At 29.4% G+C, this 23,444-nt stretch overlaps 3 protein-coding genes across 5 annotated transcripts; 2 read left to right on the top strand and 1 right to left on the bottom strand.

The window, feature by feature from the left end:
- Positions 1-16: 16 nt before the first annotated feature.
- Positions 17-3,042, top strand: LOC108347457 (glutathione S-transferase T1). 2 transcript variants are annotated; one of them, XM_052879881.1, is made up of 8 exons: positions 17-177; positions 265-338; positions 428-488; positions 650-703; positions 1,223-1,302; positions 1,872-2,077; positions 2,417-2,656; positions 2,743-3,042. In XM_052879881.1, the coding sequence occupies exons 1-7, from the start codon at positions 113-115 to the stop codon at positions 2,627-2,629; spliced, it is 753 nt and encodes a 250-aa protein (XP_052735841.1). In that variant the 5' UTR covers positions 17-112; the 3' UTR covers positions 2,630-2,656; positions 2,743-3,042. The 2 variants fall into 2 exon arrangements, with proteins under 2 accessions (XP_052735841.1, XP_017442195.1); XM_017586706.2 differs by having other exon boundaries at positions 25-177; positions 2,417-3,042.
- A 521-nt stretch (positions 3,043-3,563) lies between these two features.
- On the top strand, positions 3,564-6,459 carry LOC108346224 (glutathione S-transferase T1). 2 transcript variants are annotated; one of them, XM_052879873.1, is made up of 8 exons: positions 3,564-3,661; positions 3,741-3,835; positions 3,956-4,029; positions 4,625-4,685; positions 4,874-4,927; positions 5,391-5,470; positions 5,671-5,876; positions 6,021-6,459. In XM_052879873.1, exons 2-8 carry the CDS (start codon positions 3,762-3,764, stop codon positions 6,231-6,233), a joined length of 762 nt encoding a protein of 253 aa, XP_052735833.1. In that variant the 5' UTR covers positions 3,564-3,661; positions 3,741-3,761; the 3' UTR covers positions 6,234-6,459. The 2 variants fall into 2 exon arrangements, with proteins under 2 accessions (XP_052735833.1, XP_017440730.1); XM_017585241.2 differs by having other exon boundaries at positions 3,568-3,835.
- Positions 6,460-6,588: 129 nt separating this feature from the next.
- LOC108346225 (probable copper-transporting ATPase HMA5) lies at positions 6,589-15,516 on the bottom strand. The gene is made up of 6 exons (XM_017585242.2): positions 15,173-15,516; positions 9,196-10,587; positions 8,447-8,701; positions 8,142-8,264; positions 7,583-8,059; positions 6,589-7,255 (listed from the first exon to the last, which is right to left on the bottom strand). Exons 1-6 carry the CDS (start codon positions 15,461-15,463, stop codon positions 6,839-6,841), a joined length of 2,955 nt encoding a protein of 984 aa, XP_017440731.1. The 5' UTR covers positions 15,464-15,516; the 3' UTR covers positions 6,589-6,838.
- Positions 15,517-23,444: the final 7,928 nt, after the last annotated feature.

Raw genomic sequence — 23,444 nt, 5'->3', positions numbered from 1 at the left:
TGCAAAAAAGTGAAGTAGAAAAAAAAAATAGAGGATGAATAAAGATTATTACAAATAAGATAACGTGAACGGTGTTGAGTGCTTATGCAACTGTGAGAGAAAGAAAGAAAAGATGAAGCTGAAGGTTTATGCAGATCGAATGTCGCAGCCATCCCGTGCGATTCTCATATTCTGCAAGTATTTCTATTTCCCTTATTATATTTTCTTTTTCTTTTTTTACTTCTTGTTGTCTTCTTCTGGTATTTGAATACGGTCTCCGTGCAGAGTGAATGGAATAGATTTTGAGGAGATCAAAGTCGATTTATCCAAACGTCAGCACTTATCTCCCGAATTCCAAGGTAATCAGTCAATTGTCGATTTTTGTTTTCTTGGAAAAGAGTATCTATACTCTCTCTCTCGTCTTTAATTTTGTTGGATCTTCCTTCAGCAATTAACCCTTTAAGGAAAGTCCCTGCAATTGTTGATGGAAGGTTCAAGCTATTTGAGAGGTACTTCAGTTTCAAAATTTCATGTTTGATGCGATTCTTCAAATTTCATTGTGTTATTGGTTTGGTTTGGTGCTGGTTACAGTTACCAAAACATTCCGTGCTTATGGAGTGTGGAATTATCTTCATTTTTGTTAAAGGGTGTGTTGTTTTCTTCTTTGCAGTCATGCAATTCTCATATATCTTGCATCTGCGTTTCCGGGAGTTGCAGACCATTGGTTAGTTACTATTATTGTCTTCTCCCTCTTTATACATTTAACTGTGAAATTAAGATATGTGGATGTACAGAAGCAGGGAAAGGTGTTGGGTTGTTTGTGTTTCGTTGGCTAAGTGCTGCATGTGTTTCGCAGTTTGTATGTGATAAGGGATCGTATGGTTTTACGGAGGGGAAGGGAAGGAAATGAAAGAGAGGGATTTTGATTTTATATTTTGTTTGGTTAAGAGGAGGGGAGGAGAGGGGAAGTGATCCTTTCTTGTTTGGTTTACAAAGAGAGAGGGTAATGATTTTAAATATTAAGTTACTTTTATGTCCTATTAGTTTTGAATTTCAAAACATAAATAGTTATTTTTGTCAATAGAATTGAAATCATACTGCAATAATTACCTTTCTGTATGCTTGTCATTGATACAGCAGGTTCCTGTCTGTTGTGTTTATATTGATCCCCTTGCTGTGGACACACACTTCTGTTGCCTGTTTTTTTTTTTCTTAGCAAGTTTTGTTTTGTTCATTCCGGTAGGTACCCAGCCGATCTTTCCAGGAGAGCAAGAATTCACTCCGTGTTAGATTGGCATCATCAGAATTTGCGGCGTGGGGCAGGTGCATCATAGCTCAAAAAGAAGCCTTTAGCTTTTTGTTGTTGTCTTGCTTGCATGTGAAACTAGTATGAAAATTAATGTTATTTCATGACTTTTTATCATGCTGGCCTACTTTAACTAATCTCAATGTAAATAAATCAAAACTTGGTTTCATGTTTTGCTTGCTTTCTTGATCAGATAGCTTTATATTATAGCACTTTTGAGGATTTTTTCTTTTTCCATTTGCAAAGAGGGGAGTTGAATAGAGTTAAAAACATAGCTGGAAGATAATAGTGAAGCTTCAGAAAAATATGCTCAAATGCCTTACTCAATTTAATTAGTTGTAGAAGGCCATATATCTTACTCCGATGCTTTGTATCAATGGCAAAGTAATTTGAATTACAGTTTGTTTAGTTCTGGTAATGCATGTATTTAAGTTGATTTATAGTTTATTCTTGTACATGTACATGTTGAAGCCATGCTTTGCAAATATTTCCTTTGAGCACAGGTGAAGGTGCTGTTTTTTGTTTGTATGCAAAACCATTCCTGCTTCGTTTCTTTTAATGACATATCTTCTTGATTGTATTCCAGCTGGATTTGTTCTAAATACTGTACTAGCGCCAATGTTGGGTCTACCACTGAACCAACAAGCAGCTGCTGAAGCTGAGAAAATTTTGATTTCATCTTTGACAAAAATAGAAAACATTTGGCTTAAGGGGAACGGAAAGTACTTGCTTGGTGGCTTACGCCCATCCATAGCAGATCTCAGTCTGGTTTGCGAAATTATGCAATTAGAGGTAAATGGTGAAGTTCATCTAAATTAGGAATCATCACTAATTATGTCATGACTTCGGTAAATGGGGATAGATTTATTTTTCCATTAAGCTTTTTTCTTGAGTTTGAAGAAAATAAATTGTCGACCTCTTTCTCGTTTAGTTTATGTTTTATGATTGAGAAGTTCAGAAACATACAGGTGTGGTCAGACATGTTTGGTTTCGTTAAGATAAGGAAACAGTTTACTTTTCATGTCTGTCTAATTAAGAACTGTTTACTTAGAAATGTGACACGCATGACAGAATGTTGATCCCCTCATCTTGAGGAATTGCGATATTGACTTTTTTTTTTTTTGGTTGCAGCTTTTAAATGGGAAGGACCGTGATCGTATCCTTGGCCCGCACAAGAAAGTTCAGCAGTGGATAGAGAGCACAAGAAATGCAACGATACCCCACTTTGAAGAAGTTCATAAAATCCTCTATAGGCTCAAAACGAAGCTTTCTGAACAGCAGTCTAATCAGGCAGATAGCGTAATGGAATCTAGGATTCGAACCCCACTGACTTCAAAAATGTGACCAAACAACCTTGACAGACAACTTTAGGTGATGCATATACATATGTTGATTGAAACATCAAAGATGATGATGTTTTTGTCTGTATTAAGACCACCTTAATATATGTTGGATAGGTAATAAATGTCACTGCCATTTGAAGATACAATCGTGCCTCCTAAATGCAGATCTGGCGTTACACTTATTAGGGTATGTTTGGAAACATGTTATAACTCGGTTGAATGGAAATTTTTCAGTTTTTGATGCTCAAACTGAGAAGGAAGTGGAGTGTTAGGTCCATGTTCAGTTCAACTGAACAGAAATGTAAACAGATACCTGATCTATCTGTTATTTACTTTTACTGTGTACAATATTTTCAAGGAGTTGGTAAATTGCTGTAGAGCTATATGAATTGTACAAATATGCTTATCGAATCACTATACTGACCTCAATCCTTGAATTGTAAAATATAATTTTGTATGCATTATCCAATGGCACTGGCGTGGAAGTACGTCATTGCGTGATAAAGTCTATTATATTTCTCAATTTATTTTTATATAAATTTCTCACTAATAAAATGTCTTATGATAAAATAATAACTAATAAAGTTGGAGACTCTGGATGCAGAGAAGGTACGTAGTTCTTTATTAATAAAGAGCAGGAGTCCAATTTTCGACTATTTGGTTAAGGATTGTTATTAATGTTATTGTAGATTTAGTAAAACTACTGTTGATTAGTTTGACAATCTTAAAAAAAAAAGACAGGATAAGAGAATTATATTATAGTGTATATTTTAAGAATTTTTAATACAAAGCTAAAAGAGCATTTGGGAGTGGATATTTTTTATATTTCTAATAAAATTTCTCGGAGACCCTTTTAAATTTTTCTACGAAACAATATCTTCCTTAAAAAAACTGAAAGCCTTATCTAATTTACGGTTTGTTTTTGGTTTCGTTGAACAGGTTTATCCAAACGGATAAAAACTGTTCCTTACAAGAATTCCATAAATATATTAGTTTATGGATTTTAAAGTTTGACTGTAAGAAGGTATTTTTGGTAAGTGTGTAATGAGGCAAATGAAGCAATGCAACGAACAAGATAGAAGATAGTCAAAGCGGTGCTTTCCTGACTGCAGTGCTTCCCAAACTTGTAATCGATGATGATGGAAAAGCTGAAGGTGTTTGCGGATCGAATGTCCCAGCCTTCTCGAGCAGTTCTCTTATTCTGCAGGTTAATAGTTCTTCATACTTTGCACACACCGCTAAACAAAACCTTGATCTGTTATTTATTTATATTATGATATGATTATGATGAACTAAACACTATTATCATAATCTTTGTGTTAAAAAGGTTGAACGGAATTGACATCGAGGAGATCAAAGTAGACATTTCCAAAGGCCACCACCTCTCTTCTGAATTCAGAGGTATCTATAGTGATATCCCTCTAATCTAGGACGTTAAATAAGCATATGCACTTTATAAGTATTTACATTCACCACCAACTCTGCCCTTAACAAACTCTTGGTTCCTAAGTATAAGATTCAGTCATTTAATTCATAATTAAGAAAAAAGGTTAGTTTAGTTAACACACTAAATTTGTCTTCTTCTTTTTCTTTTCTCTTAAATCCACCTTTGTCATTATTTTTTGTCTCTCTTTCAAATATCTGCTAATACAATCTCTGATTGATTTTAATTAAGAGTGTTTTAGTTAAAAATACTCAGTATGTGATACATTATTGGTCTAGTCCTAAAAAGAAATAAGTATCATTTCTTATTTTGGTCTTATAATAGGAAGGAAGGGAGTATAATTATATGTTGTGGTATTTTGTCATGGCACTCCCTAAGTAATGGATAGAAAATTTAACAGTGTGTATATTCCATTTAAGTTCAATTGAAGGAGTATGATATGAATGGTTCCAAAAAAGGAGGGCAAAGATCTGGTGCTTTTGTTTTGCAGGGTTGGTGCAAAATTAGTGGTCTATTCTTCTGTTAATCTGTTATGTATTTTATTTTTTGCAGAAGTAAACCCTCTGCAGAAAGTTCCGGCTATTGTTCATGGAAGCTTCAACCTCTCCGAGAGGTAATCTCTGATAAGGCCCTTGTCTTCTAACCCACCTCTATGATATTAATGATTATTTTACGCATTATTGTACTGGTCACATTATGCCTATCTAGTTGACTTTAATGAGGATGGAGTATCTAAGATTTGAATATTTTATTTGTTGATTTTACTATGTGTTCTTAATAAACCTCGTTTTGTTTTGGCAGCCACGCAATCATTGTCTATCTTAATTCTGCTTTTCCTGGAATTTCTGACCATTGGTTAGTAGATTCTTTTCTTTTGCTTCTGAAGTCCCTTCCTGATCTACCTGGTTGTTTTAAAGAAATACTTCTATGTTCTTAAAATCAAAGTTAGAATGTTTCACTACGCAGTAGTTCAACATGATTTTATTTTTTAAGTGTAGTTGAACATACATGATTACAAACGGCCTAATCATGGCCTGGGATGCTTATTGTTAATGCTCTTGTTCCTCACTTTTGGATATGGTAGAGATCTCATATCAATTAGAAATATAATCAAGTTATAGTACATAAGTGTAAATTTACTTTATTAGTTGGTAAGTTGAATTAAGCTTAAATATGTAAAAAGAAAATGTATTGAATTTAAATTCAATTCTGTGCTACCTGGAGATACATTTTCTACAATCTAAACTAATCATACTTGTCATGCTTTAAAAGTTTAGAAAATTTGCATATAAATATTATCCTCATGATGATGTATCAGGTACCCAAGCGATATTTTCAGGAGAGCAAAAATTAACTCGGTAATGGATTGGCATCACTCTAATTTACGACATGGAACAGGTACATATAACAATGCATATTCCGTCGTTTTTGCTTTAAAAGCAACATCTGATCGAAGAATAGATTTTACCATTTCTGCAAGCGATATGTTAAATCATATGTTTCTAGCCTGAGAACATCTTTGTTTTGTCCTATTTTTCGAGAACTGACATGTTTCTTGTAAACTATGACTAACTGGTAGAAGCACGACCTTTTTGCAGTGAACTACGTAGTAAATACTGTACTAGGACCAGCAACTGGCCGTCCACTTAATCCAAAAGCAGCTGCTGAAGCAGAAAAAGTGCTATTTTCTTCTTTATCAAAGCTAGAGGATATTTGGCTCAATGGAGATGGACGCTTCCTGCTTGGTGTCTCTCAGCCATCTATAGCAGATCTCAGCATGGTTTGTGAACTTATGCAACTTGAGGTAACTGTATGTGACTTGTAAATTGGTGCTGCATTCAACCAGATTGGCTCAATGTCTTGAAATCTTCAGTTGAATTAGAATTTTGATTGGTATCATAATTTCATTTTACATGAATTTTGGAAAATTGAACTGTGATGAACTTAGGTTTTGGATGAGAAGAATCGCAGTCGTATATTATCCCCATACAAGAAAGTTCTTCAGTGGATTGATGATACAAGAGCAGCAACAAATCCTCACTTTGAAGAAGTGCATAATATCCTTTATAGAGCTAAAAGGAAATTTGAACAGCAGCGTTCAAGGGTAGCTGAAACTTGGACTGAGCCTAGCGACAAGAGAGGTGGACATTCAAAGATGTGACAGACATGCCTTCATCTTTGCTTCAACACTGACAACATAGTCATAGCCTTTTTTCTTTGTTGGCTTGAAGAAATTTACATCTTCCTACAAAAACAAGAATGTTAGACCACCATAAGATTTTGTCGAGTAGTGTTGTACACCTTGACTGCATATCCTGGTTCTATTTTCACTCTTAACCAAATTAGTCAATAATTGTGTATGTTCATTTTTTAAGGTTGTTGTGCTTTTATTTAGTGGTCTGCTATTCACATATAAAATAAAAGAACAAACTACTATTTTGTTCGTGTTGAGCATTGGATAAGTCTTGGATGTTTGGAATGATATATCTTCCCATGTGATAATATAAATGTGCTGAAATAAACCCACCATTTTAATTCCTGTAACTTTTGCGGGTGCAAATATCATTACTTAAAGGATTTTCATTGCGCACGTTATTCCAACACCAGAATTATTTTACATGCAAACATCATGCAAGCAATGTTTACAACTTCTGACAAGTGACAACTGTCCAAGGTTCTTGATACATATAACTGAACAAGTCCACCACATACTATAGTAGAGCTAACACAAGATCCTGCATGAGTTCTTCTGTGCCATATTTTACATCACTCAATGCTTATGCCCCGTATCTCAAGATTGTTCAACTTCTTGGGTCTCCTATAATACTTCAACAGTAAAGAACAGCAAACTACACTGACAGAAGACGCAGCCATGGCAGCCCCGGCAACCCACGGTGGCAACCGAAATCGTGTAGAGGGAAAAAGAGCTCCAGCAGCAATTGGAATTCCAAGCAGATTATAGCCCAAAGCCCATATGTAGTTGAGACGGATACGAGAAAACGTTTTTCTGGAAAGATCAATGGCAGTTATGACATCCTCCAAATTGCTCTTCATCAGGACAATATCAGCAGCTTCAATAGCAATGTCTGTACCAGCACCAATTGCCATCCCTACATCTGCTGCCACAAGTGCTGGTGAATCATTGATACCATCCCCCACCATAGCCACCTTGTGCCCAGAAGCCTAAACAAGAAAAGGTTGCTCAATATGTTAACCACAGGGAACACATGTCAGAGATGTGATTTATATACACTTTCACCGTAGGGTATTAGACATCTAATTGGAATTTAGCTTAACATCACATCATGTTAGTGAATAAGATAACATGGTAAAGTTGGGAAATCTTATTAGATAGTTATGTAAATAGAATAATATGGTAAATCGGTAAAATCTTTTCAGATATTAATGTATAATTAAATATTCATGTCTAAGCTTTGGAACCATTGCTTTATGATTGGATCAGCTCCCACCGTTAGGAGAGGAAAAGATGCAAAATTTTAAACCAAGTACCTGCAAGTTCTTCACTTGCTCAGCCTTCTGCTCAGGTTTGGCTTCAGCAATAACAGTTTCAATTCCAACTTCCTTTGCTATAGAATTGGCAGTTCCCCAATTGTCCCCAGTCACCATGATGCTCCTGACTTTCATAGACTTGAGAATGGAAATGACTTCTTGTGCAGCTGGTTTCAATGGATCAGATACTGCTAAAATCCCAACAACTTCCCTATTTATAGACACTATAATTCCAGTTTGAGCCATTGCTTCCGCTTCTGCCAGTATCTCTTCAGCATCAATAGGAAGTGCAACATTGTGGTCCGCCATCAAGGTCTTGTTACCCACAAGTATTTCCTTATTTCTAACCATGGCCTTAACTCCATGTCCAGCAATCGACACAAAATCCCGTGCCTCTGGCCAAATGGGGTTCTCTTCATCTCTCAGTCTTTTAGCATACTCTACGACAGCCTTCGCCAGCGGATGCTCACTATTCACCTGACATAGGAAATCATACAATGAATGTTTTATTGCAATAATTCATGGATAAGCATGTGAAACTCAATAATTGTATGCCTACCTCAGCTGCTGCCACAAGTTCATAGAATTCTCGGAGTACCATATTTGTAAACAACTTTGTATTTACTACCACAGGTTTCCCGATAGTGAGAGTACCTGTCTTGTCAAATACAACGCAGTTCACCTGCAAGGCAAACCATATACACATTCAAATGTTGTATAAATCCCACCCTTATTACGTTTACATAAGTTGTGTCTATGCTCAAATAAGAAGAAAGACAACCTACGAAGTTCATGTTAACTTCACCAACATTTACAAAGCAAATACTGAACTTGAGGACCTGTACTCTAATGTCAAGTGCTGACCTTATGTGCATTTTCTAATGCTTGACCTCCTTTGATAAGTATTCCCTGAGATGCACCTACTCCAGTGCCAACCATGACTGCAGTCGGTGTTGCTAAACCTAAAGCACATGGACAGGCTATGACCATGACAGAAATCCCGAACTGCAAAGAAAGCTGAAAGCTATCCATGGAAGATGGTATCCAGGACTTGGGGTAAGCACGAACTTTTCCAGCTATAAACCAGGCAAGCCAAGTTGAAAATGACATTAAAATAACCTGCTCAAACAAACCCCTTTGAAGTAAGTACTATACAGACATAAGGATTCAATTTTAAGAGATAAAACCTAGAACACATAAATGAAGTACAGAAACCATCTATCAAACAAGAAGAACCTGCCAGAATAAAAACAATTACCAAGATTTGTTATAAGCTTTGATACCATGTTAGGATTAATCTTAAAATCAATTGACATTATTTGAAATTATCCAAAAGATACATAAATTGCATACAAATAATTGAGGAAGACGACACTAGACTTTCTTCTACTAACATCAAGCTGAATGAATGTTTCTCATCATCAAGTGAATCCCATTTAATAAGAATCTTAAACACTACACCATGAAACTTTGCCTATAGCTATACAAGAAAACTTTGCCTAATTAATGAAAGAAAACAGCTAGTACATCAGTTATTTAAATCCGTTAAGTAAATATTGTAGAGAGATTATTGGAGAATCAATATGGAAGAAACAAATTTAGCAAATCCCTACCATAGGCACAAAGTATTTGGAAATGCGGTCAGCAAACTTCTGCACAGGAGCCTTGGCCATCTGTGCTGACTCAACAAGTCTGACAATCTGAGCAAGGGCACTCTCTGATCCCACCCATGTAGCCTTAATGTGCAACACTCCATTTTCATTCACAGTTCCTCCAATAACAGTATCCCCTTTCCTCTTTGCCACAGGACGTGCCTCACCTGTTATCATGCTCTCATTCACGTGGCTCTGACCCCAAATGACCAATCCATCGGAAGCCACTTTTGCACCGGGAATGATCTTAATAACATCATTCTTCTGAATCAACCTGCTATCAATTTCCTCCTCACCAACAACATTTCCTTCACTATCCAACGTCAACAATATAGCAGTGTCAGGTGTCAAGTTCATGAGCTTGGCAATTGCATCGGATGTCTTCCCCTTGGCCAAAACCTCAAGGTACTTCCCTAGCAAAATAAACGAAATAAGCATAGCACTGGTCTCAAAGAAATCGGTACCCTTGAAACCATCAGATGTAGCAGCTCTCAGCACAGAATACACTGAGTAAAAGTACGCTGTATTTGTCCCCAGGGCAATCAAAACATCCATGTTGGGAGAGCCAAGGCGTAATGCTTTGTAAGCACCAGAGTAAAATCTCCTCCCTATAACAAACTGCACTGGTGTAGAAAGCACCCATCTTATGATCTCCCCCACTGTAAGCATTTTAACAACTTTGGCATCTAGTCCATGCTTAATTCCAGGGATATACATAAACACCATGGAGGTTAGAAACACAGGAATAGTAAACACCAAACTCCACAAGAAGGATCTATAGTATTGCTTGATTTCCTCCCTCCTATGACTATTCCTTTTCCCTCCTTCTTCCGGGAAAATCATTGCCTTGAAACGCCTAGACCCAGTTTCCTGAATCACGTTAATGAAATTTCGTGGTCCTGTCAAGTCTGGTTTATAAGAAAGAGACACTTTGTTCAACAAAGGGTGTGTTTCTACACCTTCGACCCCAGGAAGTGCTTGAAGAGAACTTTCAATTATTCTCATGGAACGACCCGTCCTTACTCCCTCAACCTGAAGGTCTATTCTGCTCATGTCTTCACCTGTGCTTATAAGAGTGGCTTGAAAACCAGTGTTTTCTACTGCTTCCAAGATTTGGTTGTAGGTGACAACGTTTGGAGTGTAGTGAACTTCAGCTTCCTCAGTTGCAAGGGCCACTTGAGCTTTCACAACTCCTTGGATTACTTGAAGTGCAGTTTCGACAGTAGAGGAACACGACGTGCATGTCATTCCTTGGATACGTATGCGGCATATCTGTATAGAAGTCTCGTTATCTTCTCTGATTAATGCAGCTTGGAATCCAGCATCTTCAATGGCCTCGCGAATGCTCTCTTCCTGAGAACAAAACGCATGGAGACATCAAGAAAAAACATTGTCAATCATTGAATTATACTGAAACCTCTGTTAGAAGCGGTTTAATGTTTTATAGCATGTATATATTTAGATTCTTTTTATGATATGTATAGTTTGTCTACGAAAAGAATACATAGAAAATACAGGGACCGAATTTAGTTTAAGAAAATATAGTTTATTAGTAACGAAATTAATGACTTTTTTTTTTTAAGTTAGGGACTGGTTTAATGAATAAATTTCCAATAGAAGGAAACATTTATTGAATAAAAACAATATAATAATATATTATTATAATTCAACTCAATGGCAAAATAATTTTAGAATAATTAACCTCCATTTGAATTAATTGCTTTATCTCAATCCATGGATCAAATAACTAAATTAAATTAAGGTTTAAAATATGCTTTTAGTTTTTAAAAAAAAATTGTGTTAAGTTGGATGGATATTTGAATCATATACACCATCTCACATATATTAAAAAAGTAAAATAAAATCTTCAAATTTATATTTGATTAATTGTTAAGTATTAATTTGAGTAATTAAATTCTTATTAAGTATGATTAGATAATTTGCACAAAAAAGAAGTTTAAATATTTCAATTTGCGGATTTAATTCTTAAACGAGTGTATTTTATTAAATATACTGAATTTATTTAATAAAATTAATATTTTTTTCTTTTAAATATACAAAATTTGGTCTATTTAATAAATTTGGCGTACTAAGAAGTATGTTATAACTCATATTAAATATCTGTTATATTTCATAAGTTTGTTTCAAAAATGTTTTATTAATTTAAATGTAATATTTGATATATAGCATGACATGTTTGATTTACAAACAAATTGTATAAGTAAATTTCGTCCATAAACAAATAAATAAATTTGTAAAAGAATAAACTAAAAAAATATATATATGATAGGAAGTAACACACAGATACGCGTGAAGAGTTTGAGAAGGGGTGTGACAAAATATGAGATGAATGAGAGAGGTTATAGAGTGAGTCAAAATCATAAAAATTATAATATCAACTTTTTAAAGTTAATATTTTCATTTTAAAATAATTCATTGTTGTCATAGATAATTCAAAATTGAAAAAACAAACAATTTTTAAGTTATTTTGATTAACTTATGGAAATGTTAATGACTTAAATTAATGTTGGGGATAAATTATATTTCTTTTTCCGCCAAAATTCTCATTAGATTACATGTTACTTTAAGAAAGTTGAAAAATATTACAGTTATATTATTGGGGAAAAAATCATTGAAAATCGATATAGTGATAGATATCTTAGTAACTGATTTTAAATTTCAAAATTAATCGCTAAATCACTCATTATCTATACATTTTTAACTTTATATAAAGAGAGAGTACATCTATTTGGTATCTCTTGTTTTTTTTTTAATTTTATTATTCTAATTACTATTTTTAAATTTCAATAATTATTCATAATAAAAAAGCTATTTTTTAGTTTTATCATTTTACTTACTATTTTCCTGAATTTAAATAACTATTTATTATAAAATAATTATTTACTTTTTTTATTATTTTAATAACTACTCTTCAAATTTAAATAATTATTTATAATATTATTTACTTAATATTATTTATAATATATTTTATTCCAATAATCAAAATCTATTTTATCTATAGTTATATCTATAACTATATATTTATAATTACATAAACTTTTTATTTTTTAATTTTACTCTTCTATTACTACTTTTTAAATCTAAATAATTTATAAATATTTAATTACACTAGTATACATAAAGAGGATATCTCTTTTCATATAACTTAATTTTTTTTCTCATTTTACCTTTATGATATAATTATTAACGAATTTTTTTAAAAGTAATTACTATCTTAAAATATTTTGTACGAAATTGTTACGTGTTTCTCTTTTTTATTGTGTCTTTATTATATTTATATTTATATTTTTTACTATTAACATGTTAACAAGTACATTTTATTATTTGTCTCTTATATATTAATTTAATTAATTTATACAAATTGTTAATTTATAATACAATACAAATATTTAAAAATAAATACAGAGATACACACCACAATGTCTATCTTAACTCTAATTTCTATTAAATTGATTAGTATTTCAGCCATTAGATCCATCCCTACCAACATTAATCAATTACTAATTGCTTCCATCAGCAGATTAGTCATTATCAAATGAGTCATTTCCTTTTTTACTAGATTGACCACAACCATTAGTTACAAAATTAATCTTTATTGTCATTCACTAAACTAATAATTATTTTTATTACTAAATTAGTTATTGATTTTCATTATTAAACTAGTTAATACTTTCTATTACAATACTAATCACTAAGCCTCAATTACTAATGTTACTTAATATCAATGTATTATTGATTTTAGAATTAAATTTGTTTTTTTTTTCAAACAATTATAATTTTATTTCATTCTTAAATTAAATTATAAAAATATTTAGTTTCTACACCATATCAAAATCAAATAAATTATTTTTCTCAACCAACAAGGCTGTATTATAATCGTCTATAAAGTTGTGACGTGAAAAACACTATTATATTTCATTTTAAAAATTCGTTAATGACATGTGAAACACTTTACATGTTGGTAAAAAATAATTTTTTACACGACTTTCAGCTAAATAGTTTACAATTTAATTTAAGAATAAAAAACAATTTTTTTCTAATAATTTATAAGAGGATGAGGAAGAAATCAAATTTAACACTTAATTTCATTACTCACCAAACTTATCTATTTAGTAACAAAGATTTTAATTTATTTGTTGAATTTCCTATAATAAATATTTACAAACAATTGCCTTAGCAACATTTTATAAATTGAAACATGCGAAAACATACAAATATAACAAAAAAAATCATCACAGACAGGCCAGCTCGATTTATTGTTAGTTTGTCAAAAACAGAACGAAATGAACTAACATGTCACAGTAAAATAAGTAAAAAAACTTATTTACCCACCAAAAGCGGGCAAACTAATTAACGAGCCAGTCTGCCAACTTTTTCTTTCAGACTTTGTTTTTCTTTTTTTTATGTTTTTAATATATATATATATATATATATATATATATATATATATATATATATATATATATATATATATATATATCAAAAATACATTTAACTATATAATTTTTTTAAGTGTTTAGGTAATTGATTGATGTCTCTAATATGATTAGTTAAAATAATTATTACTTTTATATGTTAAATTATTTTATTATAATTAATAATTAAAACTTAATTTATAATTATTATTATTAATTTAAAATATATATTATTATTCAACTAATATAATATAAAAAATTTAAATAAATTTTTATTTTAATTTTTAATTAAAAGTAGCATAGAAACATATTAAGAAAACTTAGGAATGGCAAAAATATTTGGGTTAACAATGGTCTAGTGGATGTGGTTGGTATAGGTGGAATGCAATATCATATTATCTGTATCCACGTATATATATATATATATTCACGTATATTTGTTACTTATGAAAAAAAATTAAAATTAAAATTTAATTTATATTTTATTAAGTTAAATTTAATTAAAATTAAAATTTAATTTATATTTTATTAAGTTAAATTTAATTAAAATTAAAATTTAATTTATATTTTATTAAGTTAAATGTAATTAAAATTTAATTTGAATTTAATTTAATTTATATTATTCTTTTAAATTTTATTTTAAAAATTTATAAAGTATTTTTTTTAAATATCTACAAATGTTCATGGATACTTACAAATCATAAAAAACACACTAATCTTTTTCAAACTAGCAATCAACAAATAACATAACAAATAATAAATTAGATTTTTTTTTTTCAAGTTGATAAGGGCTAGATAGTGTCAAATCCCCTAAAAATCCCAACAAAAGTAGAGTAACAAATCGAAAAATTCAACCAAGACCAATTTGCAAATAAAAACCCACTTTACTATTACTAAAACACCATAAAATATTTATAACCTATAAAATTACTTCTATGAGCATATTTTAATTAGATTTAGAAATTAACTAATTACCATATTTACGTCCAAGAGCATTTTCATTAAAGAAATCATTCTATGATGTCTAGATCTTTTGAATTTTAATTTTTTTTTTATAATTTTTATTTTAAGAATTTTAAAAGATTCATATTCTTATTAATGTTTTATTTGGTTGATTTTTTTATTCAGACTTTTAAACTTATTTGTTATGTCACGTTAACCTATTATAACACTCAAATATTTGTCTTTTAACAGACTATATAATTCCAATAAATGAATATATTTTGCTTGTCAACACTTTTAACTTGTAAGATCAATCACCCAATTCAGTTATACCAAAACCAAATTCCGTAAGCAAGAAATGAAAACATGAATTAAAAGTAATTCAATGGAATCTACATTTGAAAGCAACAGAAAAGGAAAAAATACGACAGTGAAAGGTGTAATATGCAAGGTTTTCAAAAACAGCCAAAAAGAAAGATGTATACACAGTGATCGATTGAAGATGAGTGCAATGTTCTTGAATAATTAATTCGAAAATCAGCATAATAATAATTACGTACATTGACAAAGGATGGATAGAAGAGGATTTGTGCACGATTGTTGAGAACATCGACAACAGCTTGGCGAATTCCGGGAAGACGTTTGACGGCTTTCTCGACGGAAGCAGCACAGGCGGAACAAGTCATTCCGGTGACTGAGAAAACCGCTTTCAGCAAAACGTTGCTGCTTCCTTCTTCTTCCGTCACACCTTTCGGATATCTCGGCATCGATGGATAGTGAGAACGAGGCGAAAGGTTACCCGAACCCTCATTCTTCCGCAAGCAAGCTAACGCTAAAAATTTACTTCCCATTTCCAACACCACCCCAAATACAATCTACCTCTCCGCCTTTTATGCTTCCATTTTTCTCTTTCCCCATCCATTTTTTTATTTTATTTTCTTATAATCACTACACTCCTTTGATGTCGATTGAAATTCAAAAATATGTCACGGAATCTCTTTCTCGTTAATTCTATAAAACCTAAAAAAATATTAATATTTCTTATATGTTATTCAACACTTTTTTTAATTTTATTATATTATATATCTAATAATCTCATGATATTTAGAAGTTGAGGTGAAATGCAATTTAGATTTTTTTTTCTTTCATCTTTCAAAAAGATAAGTCAAAATCGAAATGAAATTTTAGTCTTTATAACAAATAATATTATATATAGACCTTAACAATATTATTAAAGATTAAAACAATACTTAATTAAACATAATATGGTTTGATTAGTATATGTCATGACCATAAAATATTTAATTTTTATTTCATTTCCAGTGCATAGGTCACCAAGAAAATGAAATAAATAGGTAATTAAACGGAACGAGCATTGATCTATATACGACTTTTACTCACGAATTCGTTTTTTTATGTATGCAAATGCAGACATCCAAGGTTCCATGTGGGTCTGTGCGTACGGGACTTCGTCAATGATGGGCTTGAAAATTTATTTTTCTATTTAATTCATTATAAAATATCGCTGTATTGTTGTTATTATTTAAATTTTTAGTAATTCATGAAAAATATAATTTAATTATTTTTATTTATTGGTCCAGTTTTATGAATAAAAAGTAAAATGAACATTTATTTGTAAATTTTATATCATAATTTACTATATTTTTAACATACACCAAATATAAAATATGAGAGTTTTAACATACATTTAATTTACTATATTTTTTCAAAACAATCCATCATCGTTAAAAATTTACCTCTCTTTACATATGAGAGTTTCACCCTTTACTTAAATTGTCCATATTATCCGCAAGGTTTATTTATGCTCATGCGTTCTATTTTCTCATTATTGTGATAATTAATGTTCCGCCTAAGATGACATTAGTTTAGGAAGTTGCACAAAATGCTTTAGGTCAAGTTTAAGTCAACCGAAACTAGATGTCTATAATAGACATTTATACATTTATTAGGTAGAAATTAAAGTAATATTATTTAATAAAAATTAACATGAGACATATTTACATATGATTTTGTAATAAGTTTCAAAAGTTAGTTTATGTCTAAAATTTTAATATATTTTAGTCACTTAGATAAATATAATCCTTTTAATTTAAGGATGTATATAATCCTTTTAATTTAAGGATGTTAATTTTTTTTTGTGATAAACCGTCTTCCGTATCATATTTAAGTTAGAATTAGTCAAATATTACAAAGAACCAAACACCTACATGAAACATCACTTTACGTGTAAAAAAATAATATAATTGAGTTATAATGACTATATTCATTTATTTTAAAAGTTTGAATCAAATTGTATCAAAATTTTAGACAATAACAAATTCAAATCTTAAGAACTAAAAACACATTTAACCCTTTAAATAATTATATTTATCAAAAAATAAATTAAAAGATTCTAATTAATAGTTTATTTCAAAGGTTTAGTAATAATTAAAAATTATATTTCTTAATATTACAAATTTTGTTTTATATTCATTAAATTCATTTTTTAGTATAACTTCAAATGGTTAAAACTTGTGACTTTAATAAGATAAAAAAAGAGAGTAAAACTAACAAACTAATTCTCTTTAAATATATTACCAATGTATTTATATTATCATTAGATAAGTCTAGAAATATATATACTATATGTATGTTGATTAGACAAGTCTAACAACAAGCACTAAACAAGTAAGACAAAAAACATCATATAAAACTATTTAAAATATTAAACTTATTTTTTATACTATTTTTTTTTATTTTTAATTCTATCATTTGTGATTTCCAATTACTTAGTTATTTAATAAAATAAAATTTAGAAAAATATATTTTAATTTTTATTTCTTAAAATAATATTGTTTAAAAAATAATATATTTTATTGATAACACAAAATTGTTTACACTATAATACAAAATAAATTGTAATGTAATAATTTTGTCTTAAACAAATTACATTTTCTTTTCTATTTTAATTTATAACATAAATATTCTTATTATTGATTATTTTTCATATTTTTAGTATGTATATAAAATTGACATAAGGTTTTAAATAATTATATTTGTAATAGAAAAAATTGAAATATTTGTAATAACAAAATCACACTTCTTAATATTATAAATTTTGTAGTAACAAATTATTCATATATTTAGTAAATGACTTTAAAATTAAACAAGTATTTTCACACATAATTAGACAAATCTATTAATAAACCTTTTCGTTTTCTACTTAGATGAATCATACAATACACATTAGACGAGTCTTTTTATATATTGATTAGATGAGTATAACAAAAAAATTACATAAGTTTAGCAACAAACATTAGACAAGTCTGGCTACATACTGATATAACAAAAAGTATTAAATGAGTCATCTTATGTATTGATTATATGAGTATAAATATATTATTAGATGAATATGTCCAAACACTGGTTAAACGAGTCTCGTAACACAAATTAGACGAGTTTGTCCATACATTAATTACACTAGTCTTAACAATACAGTTAGACGAGTTTGTTTATACACATGAAATTAATCTACTAATGCACATTAGATCCCTTTATCCATTATATGATTAGGCAAGTGTTGCAATATATATTATACAAGTTTGTTCATATGTTAATTGGACGAGTCTTATAACTCATTGAACGATTTTATCAATACATTGATTAAATGAGTATAACAATTCACATCACTCTATTCATACAATAATTTATATTTTAACCGATTCAATTTTACATACTTTTCATATTTCTTTGTACTTTTAAAGAATCTACTATATTTTTTTGCATGTATTTTATTATTTATATTTTTACAAAGTCTGGTATTTATATTTTCATAAACATATTAATTTTTAAATTATTTCTAAAATTAATTCTATTCAAAACTTAATTATAAATTTAAAAATATTATTTATTATTTTTTTATAATAAACATACAAACCAACGTCAATCTATTCCAAACTAGGAGTTTAAAACTAATTTTCACATAAATATTACATCAAAGATGAAAAGATATTATAAAAAAAAATCCGTTGTACTTTAAGGTCACATTAACATAAATGCCAGGTAATAAAACAATTTAGCCATTGTTTAACACTTAGAAAAACCTAAAATGTGTTTGGACGCAATTTTTGTCCAAGTACATAGTCACATTTTAATCCTTTATGTAATGTTACTTCAAATTCCATGTAATAAAACTATTTATCATTTTAAAAAAATGAAAATGAAGTTGCTAAATATCGACAAAACATAATTTCTTTTATAAAACTATTTTTTTTTTTGTAAATAAAATATCTTGTCAATATTGCTGCCACAGATCTTTACAGCAATTATACTGAAGAAATTAACATTTTTTTTTCTTTTTTTTCTTCAAGGAAACCAATTGTCCGGATTTAGTAAACGATTTTGTTCAAGTTTTATGGTTTTTTAAAGAGCAACAGCGTTTAGTTAAATTTATTATTTTATGAAATATTTTCAATGTTATTTAAAATTATTTATAATAGTATTTAAAAATAAATATTATTAACATCATTATACCATAATTTTATTTTTTAGATTACCAATATTCTGCTAACATGGACATAAATGATAACCTGTGTTCGTTAGTAAAGAGATTCAAAGTTTTAATCATTATGATGTCGTTAATAAATAACAAAAATAATTGACATTTTTATTTAAGTTATAAATTACTGACTCTGTTTTAAAATAAGTAGTAAGTTTGTTTTACAAAGATGAATAAAAATAGCAAATAACTTTATAAGTGAAACGATTTCATTCAACTATCTTTATTAGTTATTCTTTATCCTAGATTCTATCGCGTTAATTATTTATTTGAAGAAATATTAGAATAAAAGAAAATCAAATGTCTCATTAACAATCTAAAATATCACTTAAGTTGATTATTTTTCGGTGCTAAAACGGTATTTCACAAAACATTTTGAAAAAACATTAGTATGTTTCCGAGTTAAATTTGCAAATTTTAAATTTTAATCTTATATTAAAAATTTCTAAATGTAATTCAAATACCAATACTATTAAGAGTGAGATTAATTATGTTTTTAGTTTTTTAACTTTTAGAAAAAGTTGAAATTAATTTATCTTGAAAACTTTAGATTAATTTAATTTAATTTTTAAAACTATGTGGATTGGTTTCTTTTAATAAAATTTTATTAAATATTTTATAATTGTATTTGAATTGTTTATACTATTTAACACATTTTAACTATAATATTAATTTTTGATAAGAAAAGATGCAGAGAAAAAAATATTTTTTAAACTAATATATATTTTAATTTAATAAAAAATGAAATAGAAAAATAGATTTTATGCATAAACTTTCTTTGATTTAAATCTTAAAAATATTTTGTAGTCTTATAATATATTTTTTTTCATGTCTAAACAAAGGGAAAACGTTGGTCATGACGTTTCGTTGACTATATGATAAATCTATTTCAGCAGAGAACGAGAAGAACAGACGAAAAAACAAAATAAATAATTTGTGTTCAGAGTAAACGAGGTTGTTTTGTAATTTAGTAGTTAACACTGAGTGTTGAATAACTTTATAACACCGTACACAATGTAAAACATTATTCATGCTCCACAGCCTTTACATCATACCTAAGTTTAATACTAATTCTGTCATTAACTAGCTCCTAATTCATGGCTTACACGTAAAACTCACAACGTTAATTAAAAAAGAAGAATGATAACAGCAAGAGCAAGCCTTTGTTACTAGTTGTACCTTCCCGCGACCTTATACTCCATACATTCCCTTTTTTTTTTTTTTCAAATATCCATATATGTATATATTATCCTTCAAGCTTAGGTAGCTTTCACCATTACCTCAGTACTTAAATTCATCATTTTTTAAATATTTAATTAGTAATTAAATTTTTATACTTACATTTTTTAATTCTTTTGCCCTTTATATTTATTTTTGTTTTTAATTTTATAAAAAACTCAAAGTGATCATTTCGTTATTGTTTGAAAGTGTTATGTCAAAATCTAGATTGGTTATATTTTAAAATTTATATAATCTTTTACTTTGACTCAATTGATTCAACTGAATCATTTGTTTAGATTGTTTTGAATTGTGAGGAATATGAACTAATTTGGTGTTAGTTAACTTGATAGTAAGTAGTGCAAATTTAAAGTATTTGTTAGTGTTTGAATAGATTGAATGATTGAATTATGAAATTGTAGTATATGAGTTATAAAGTTGGTTTAATGATACTGTTTAAGATGCTTAAAATCAAAGAACACTCGTTGAATTAAGTTAGAAGAGGTAAAGTAGTTAAATATATGTTGAACCATTTTAAACACAAAGAAATGAAAATACGATGTTTATCATGATATTGAGCGAAACTTGGAGACCGTTGGGTGCCACTCTGATAGAGAGCTCCACAGTTTTTGGCATTGGATGTCACTCTAGTTTCGCTAAGTGATAATGATAAGTTTTACCATTATCTAAGCATCCTTTTAGTGGTAAAATCAACTCTTCTCTAGCTTGAATCTTACTTAATCCTCTCTTTTATCTTATTTTTATAAATAATTGTGTTTAAGGCTACTTTAATGTAATTTCATCACTAATCCCCTTTTTTTGTAGCTAATGTTGTGTTTGGAAGAACCGCCACCAAGGTATAGAGCTGCACTAGCCATAGAAGAAAGGGAATCTGCACGAAATAGGAGAAATAATTGACGCAGAAAGCTTGGAACTAAGCGTCCAGACCTGACACTGAGTGCCACCCCTTAATGATGAAGAATTGTTGATTTCAGTGACCAAGGTTCTGAGCGCCCAACCCCAGCACTGAGCGTCCATTTTCCAGAAACTATGGCACAGAGTGCCTACACCGAGTGTTTCTCTTTTATGAAGGTCAAACATGGAGCTTGTGGAAACATCTTCTTCTTCTTCTTCTTCTCTAGGTCTCCTTCTTTCATCTTTCATGTTTGTAATCTATAAGGTTCTCCATGGAAATGGAGAACCAAACCCATCTTGTTAGGGATAGATGTAGACTCTAAATTCTTGTGTAATTGATGAATGTTTTGATTATATATATGTCTTTTCCTTCAATTGCTAGTTTTTTGTTTCCAATCTTAATGCTTTCATGTGAAGAAATATTCATAAATTGATTTGTGGTTCATGAGGTATGTGGACGTATTTTGTGTCCTAGATCTGAAACAAGAGGAGTAATGGGTGGATGGATTCTAGGGATAGAACATGATTCATTGGTTATCTTAAGATTCTAGTTCTTAATGCGAGTTTTTCTTATTAATTGATCATGAGATTGATTGTTAGTAGGGGATCTAGGCTTTTTCACCTAAGGGACTAAGGTTAGAGTAATTTTGTGGGTTGACATTAGTTAATTGATGGCGAGAAATAAGTGAAACCTAGCCTTAGAAATTTCAATTCATACCATTTATAGTCAATTCCATTTCTAAGTGTCTTCAAACACTAAAGTCCAACCTTGTAATTAATTGTAAATTTATCTTTTTGCACTTGTTTGTAAATTGATGTGTTGTTCATGAATCTAAACGATATGTCAATTGTACAATTCTCTAGTATTACGAGTTTCTTGGGAAAGCGATACTTGGTCTTGCCATTTTATATTATTTGAACAATTCAATGCACTTGTCGGAACCAGGCAACAAGTTTTTTGCACCGTCGTCGGGGACTCGTGTCAATACTAGACTTTTGTGCAGTTTCTAACTTGTTTAAACTTTATTGTGTATATAGAATTAACTCTTTTCTTGTATATAGATTTTTAGTTTTAATTGGGCTAATTTATGGCTTTAGTTTAGTTGTCTCCAAGTGTATGTAAGACAATTTTCACATAAGGAGGACTGCAACCTCAAAATCTTCATGTAGGCTGTGAAATTGAAGGAATCATGATGTTACTTGAGGACAACAAGCTTTAGCACAACAAGCAGTCCCAAATTTATGATGTTACCCGAAGGTAGAACCTTCAATTAATTATGAAAAGTTTATGTGGTTTTCAAAATGGTTATTTTCTCAAAAAATAACAATACAAAACAACATCGAATAAACAAAATATATTTTTTATTTTTAGGAAGCTCCACAAGGATTGACCTCGCTTCTACGTATTCTCATCCAAAACATGAGAAATTAGGGGTATGTAGTTCTTTTAGAAATTTTTCATTGAAATTTTTCATAGAAATTGATTTTTATGAGATGATTTGAATTTTAAGGAAATTTTAGATTTTATGGAGATGAATGTGACAAGGATATGCCTTGCTCTTACGTATCTCCACTCTTGATGGGAAATCAAGGATCACCTAGTTCTCACATAGATTGCTTGAGAGAATTTTGATATTATTAGCTTTTTGGATATTTTTGTATTTTTTTTGTACTTTTGTTATGATTGAGAAAGAAAGATGTTCTTGAAAGTTATACAATTATTTTTCTTGTGTAGTTTTGTAATTTTATATCAAAAACTTCTTTTTTGTAATTTTATAATTTTATCTTTTTTTATTTATTTATGAACAACAACATTTTAAAAAGAAAGAGAATATTTTAAAAAGAAAGTCAACAATAAAAGCTTTAAAATCTATTTTTTGGGATTTTATAAGTTTATATTTTTATTTTATTAAAAACAATATATAAAATAAAAATAATATTTACCTAAATATTTAAAATGAAACAATAATATTATGAACATAATTATTTAGAACAAAAGTAACAATGTTATTTAAGTAGATGATTAATATATAAAGTAATAACAACATTTACAAGAGTATTTAAAATAAAACGATAATATTATGTCCATAAGTATATAAAATAAAACAATATAGTAATAATAATATTTACATAAGTATTTA

This window comes from Vigna angularis, chromosome 1 (assembly GCF_016808095.1).
Source record: "Vigna angularis cultivar LongXiaoDou No.4 chromosome 1, ASM1680809v1, whole genome shotgun sequence".
In the NCBI taxonomy this organism is placed as follows: domain Eukaryota; kingdom Viridiplantae; phylum Streptophyta; class Magnoliopsida; order Fabales; family Fabaceae; genus Vigna; species Vigna angularis.
Note: the sequence above shows the minus strand (reverse complement) of the source record. Positions and strands in the feature narration are given on the sequence as shown.

What these genes read in the sequence shown, in the direction of transcription:
- LOC108346224 (XM_052879873.1), top strand. Translation starts at nt 3,762, where the DNA reads ATGATGATGGAAAAGCTGAAGGTGTTTGCGGATCGAATGTCCCAGCCT. An exon ending in AGCTTCAACCTCTCCGAGAG is followed by an intron (nt 4,686 to 4,873) that starts GTAATCTCTGAT and finishes TTGTTTTGGCAG; the next exon opens with CCACGCAATCATTGTCTATC. An exon ending in TAATTTACGACATGGAACAG is followed by an intron (nt 5,471 to 5,670) that starts GTACATATAACA and finishes ACCTTTTTGCAG; the next exon opens with TGAACTACGTAGTAAATACT.
- LOC108347457 (XM_052879881.1), top strand. Translation starts at nt 113, where the DNA reads ATGAAGCTGAAGGTTTATGCAGATCGAATGTCGCAGCCATCCCGTGCG. An exon ending in GCGATTCTCATATTCTGCAA is followed by an intron (nt 178 to 264) that starts GTATTTCTATTT and finishes GTCTCCGTGCAG; the next exon opens with AGTGAATGGAATAGATTTTG. An exon ending in GCGAAATTATGCAATTAGAG is followed by an intron (nt 2,078 to 2,416) that starts GTAAATGGTGAA and finishes TTTTGGTTGCAG; the next exon opens with CTTTTAAATGGGAAGGACCG.
- LOC108346225 (XM_017585242.2), bottom strand. Translation starts at nt 15,463, where the DNA reads ATGGGAAGTAAATTTTTAGCGTTAGCTTGCTTGCGGAAGAATGAGGGT. An exon ending in CCAAATACTTTGTGCCTATG is followed by an intron (nt 8,702 to 9,195) that starts GTAGGGATTTGC and finishes TTGTTTGAGCAG; the next exon opens with GTTATTTTAATGTCATTTTC. An exon ending in AACTTGTGGCAGCAGCTGAG is followed by an intron (nt 8,060 to 8,141) that starts GTAGGCATACAA and finishes TTCCTATGTCAG; the next exon opens with GTGAATAGTGAGCATCCGCT.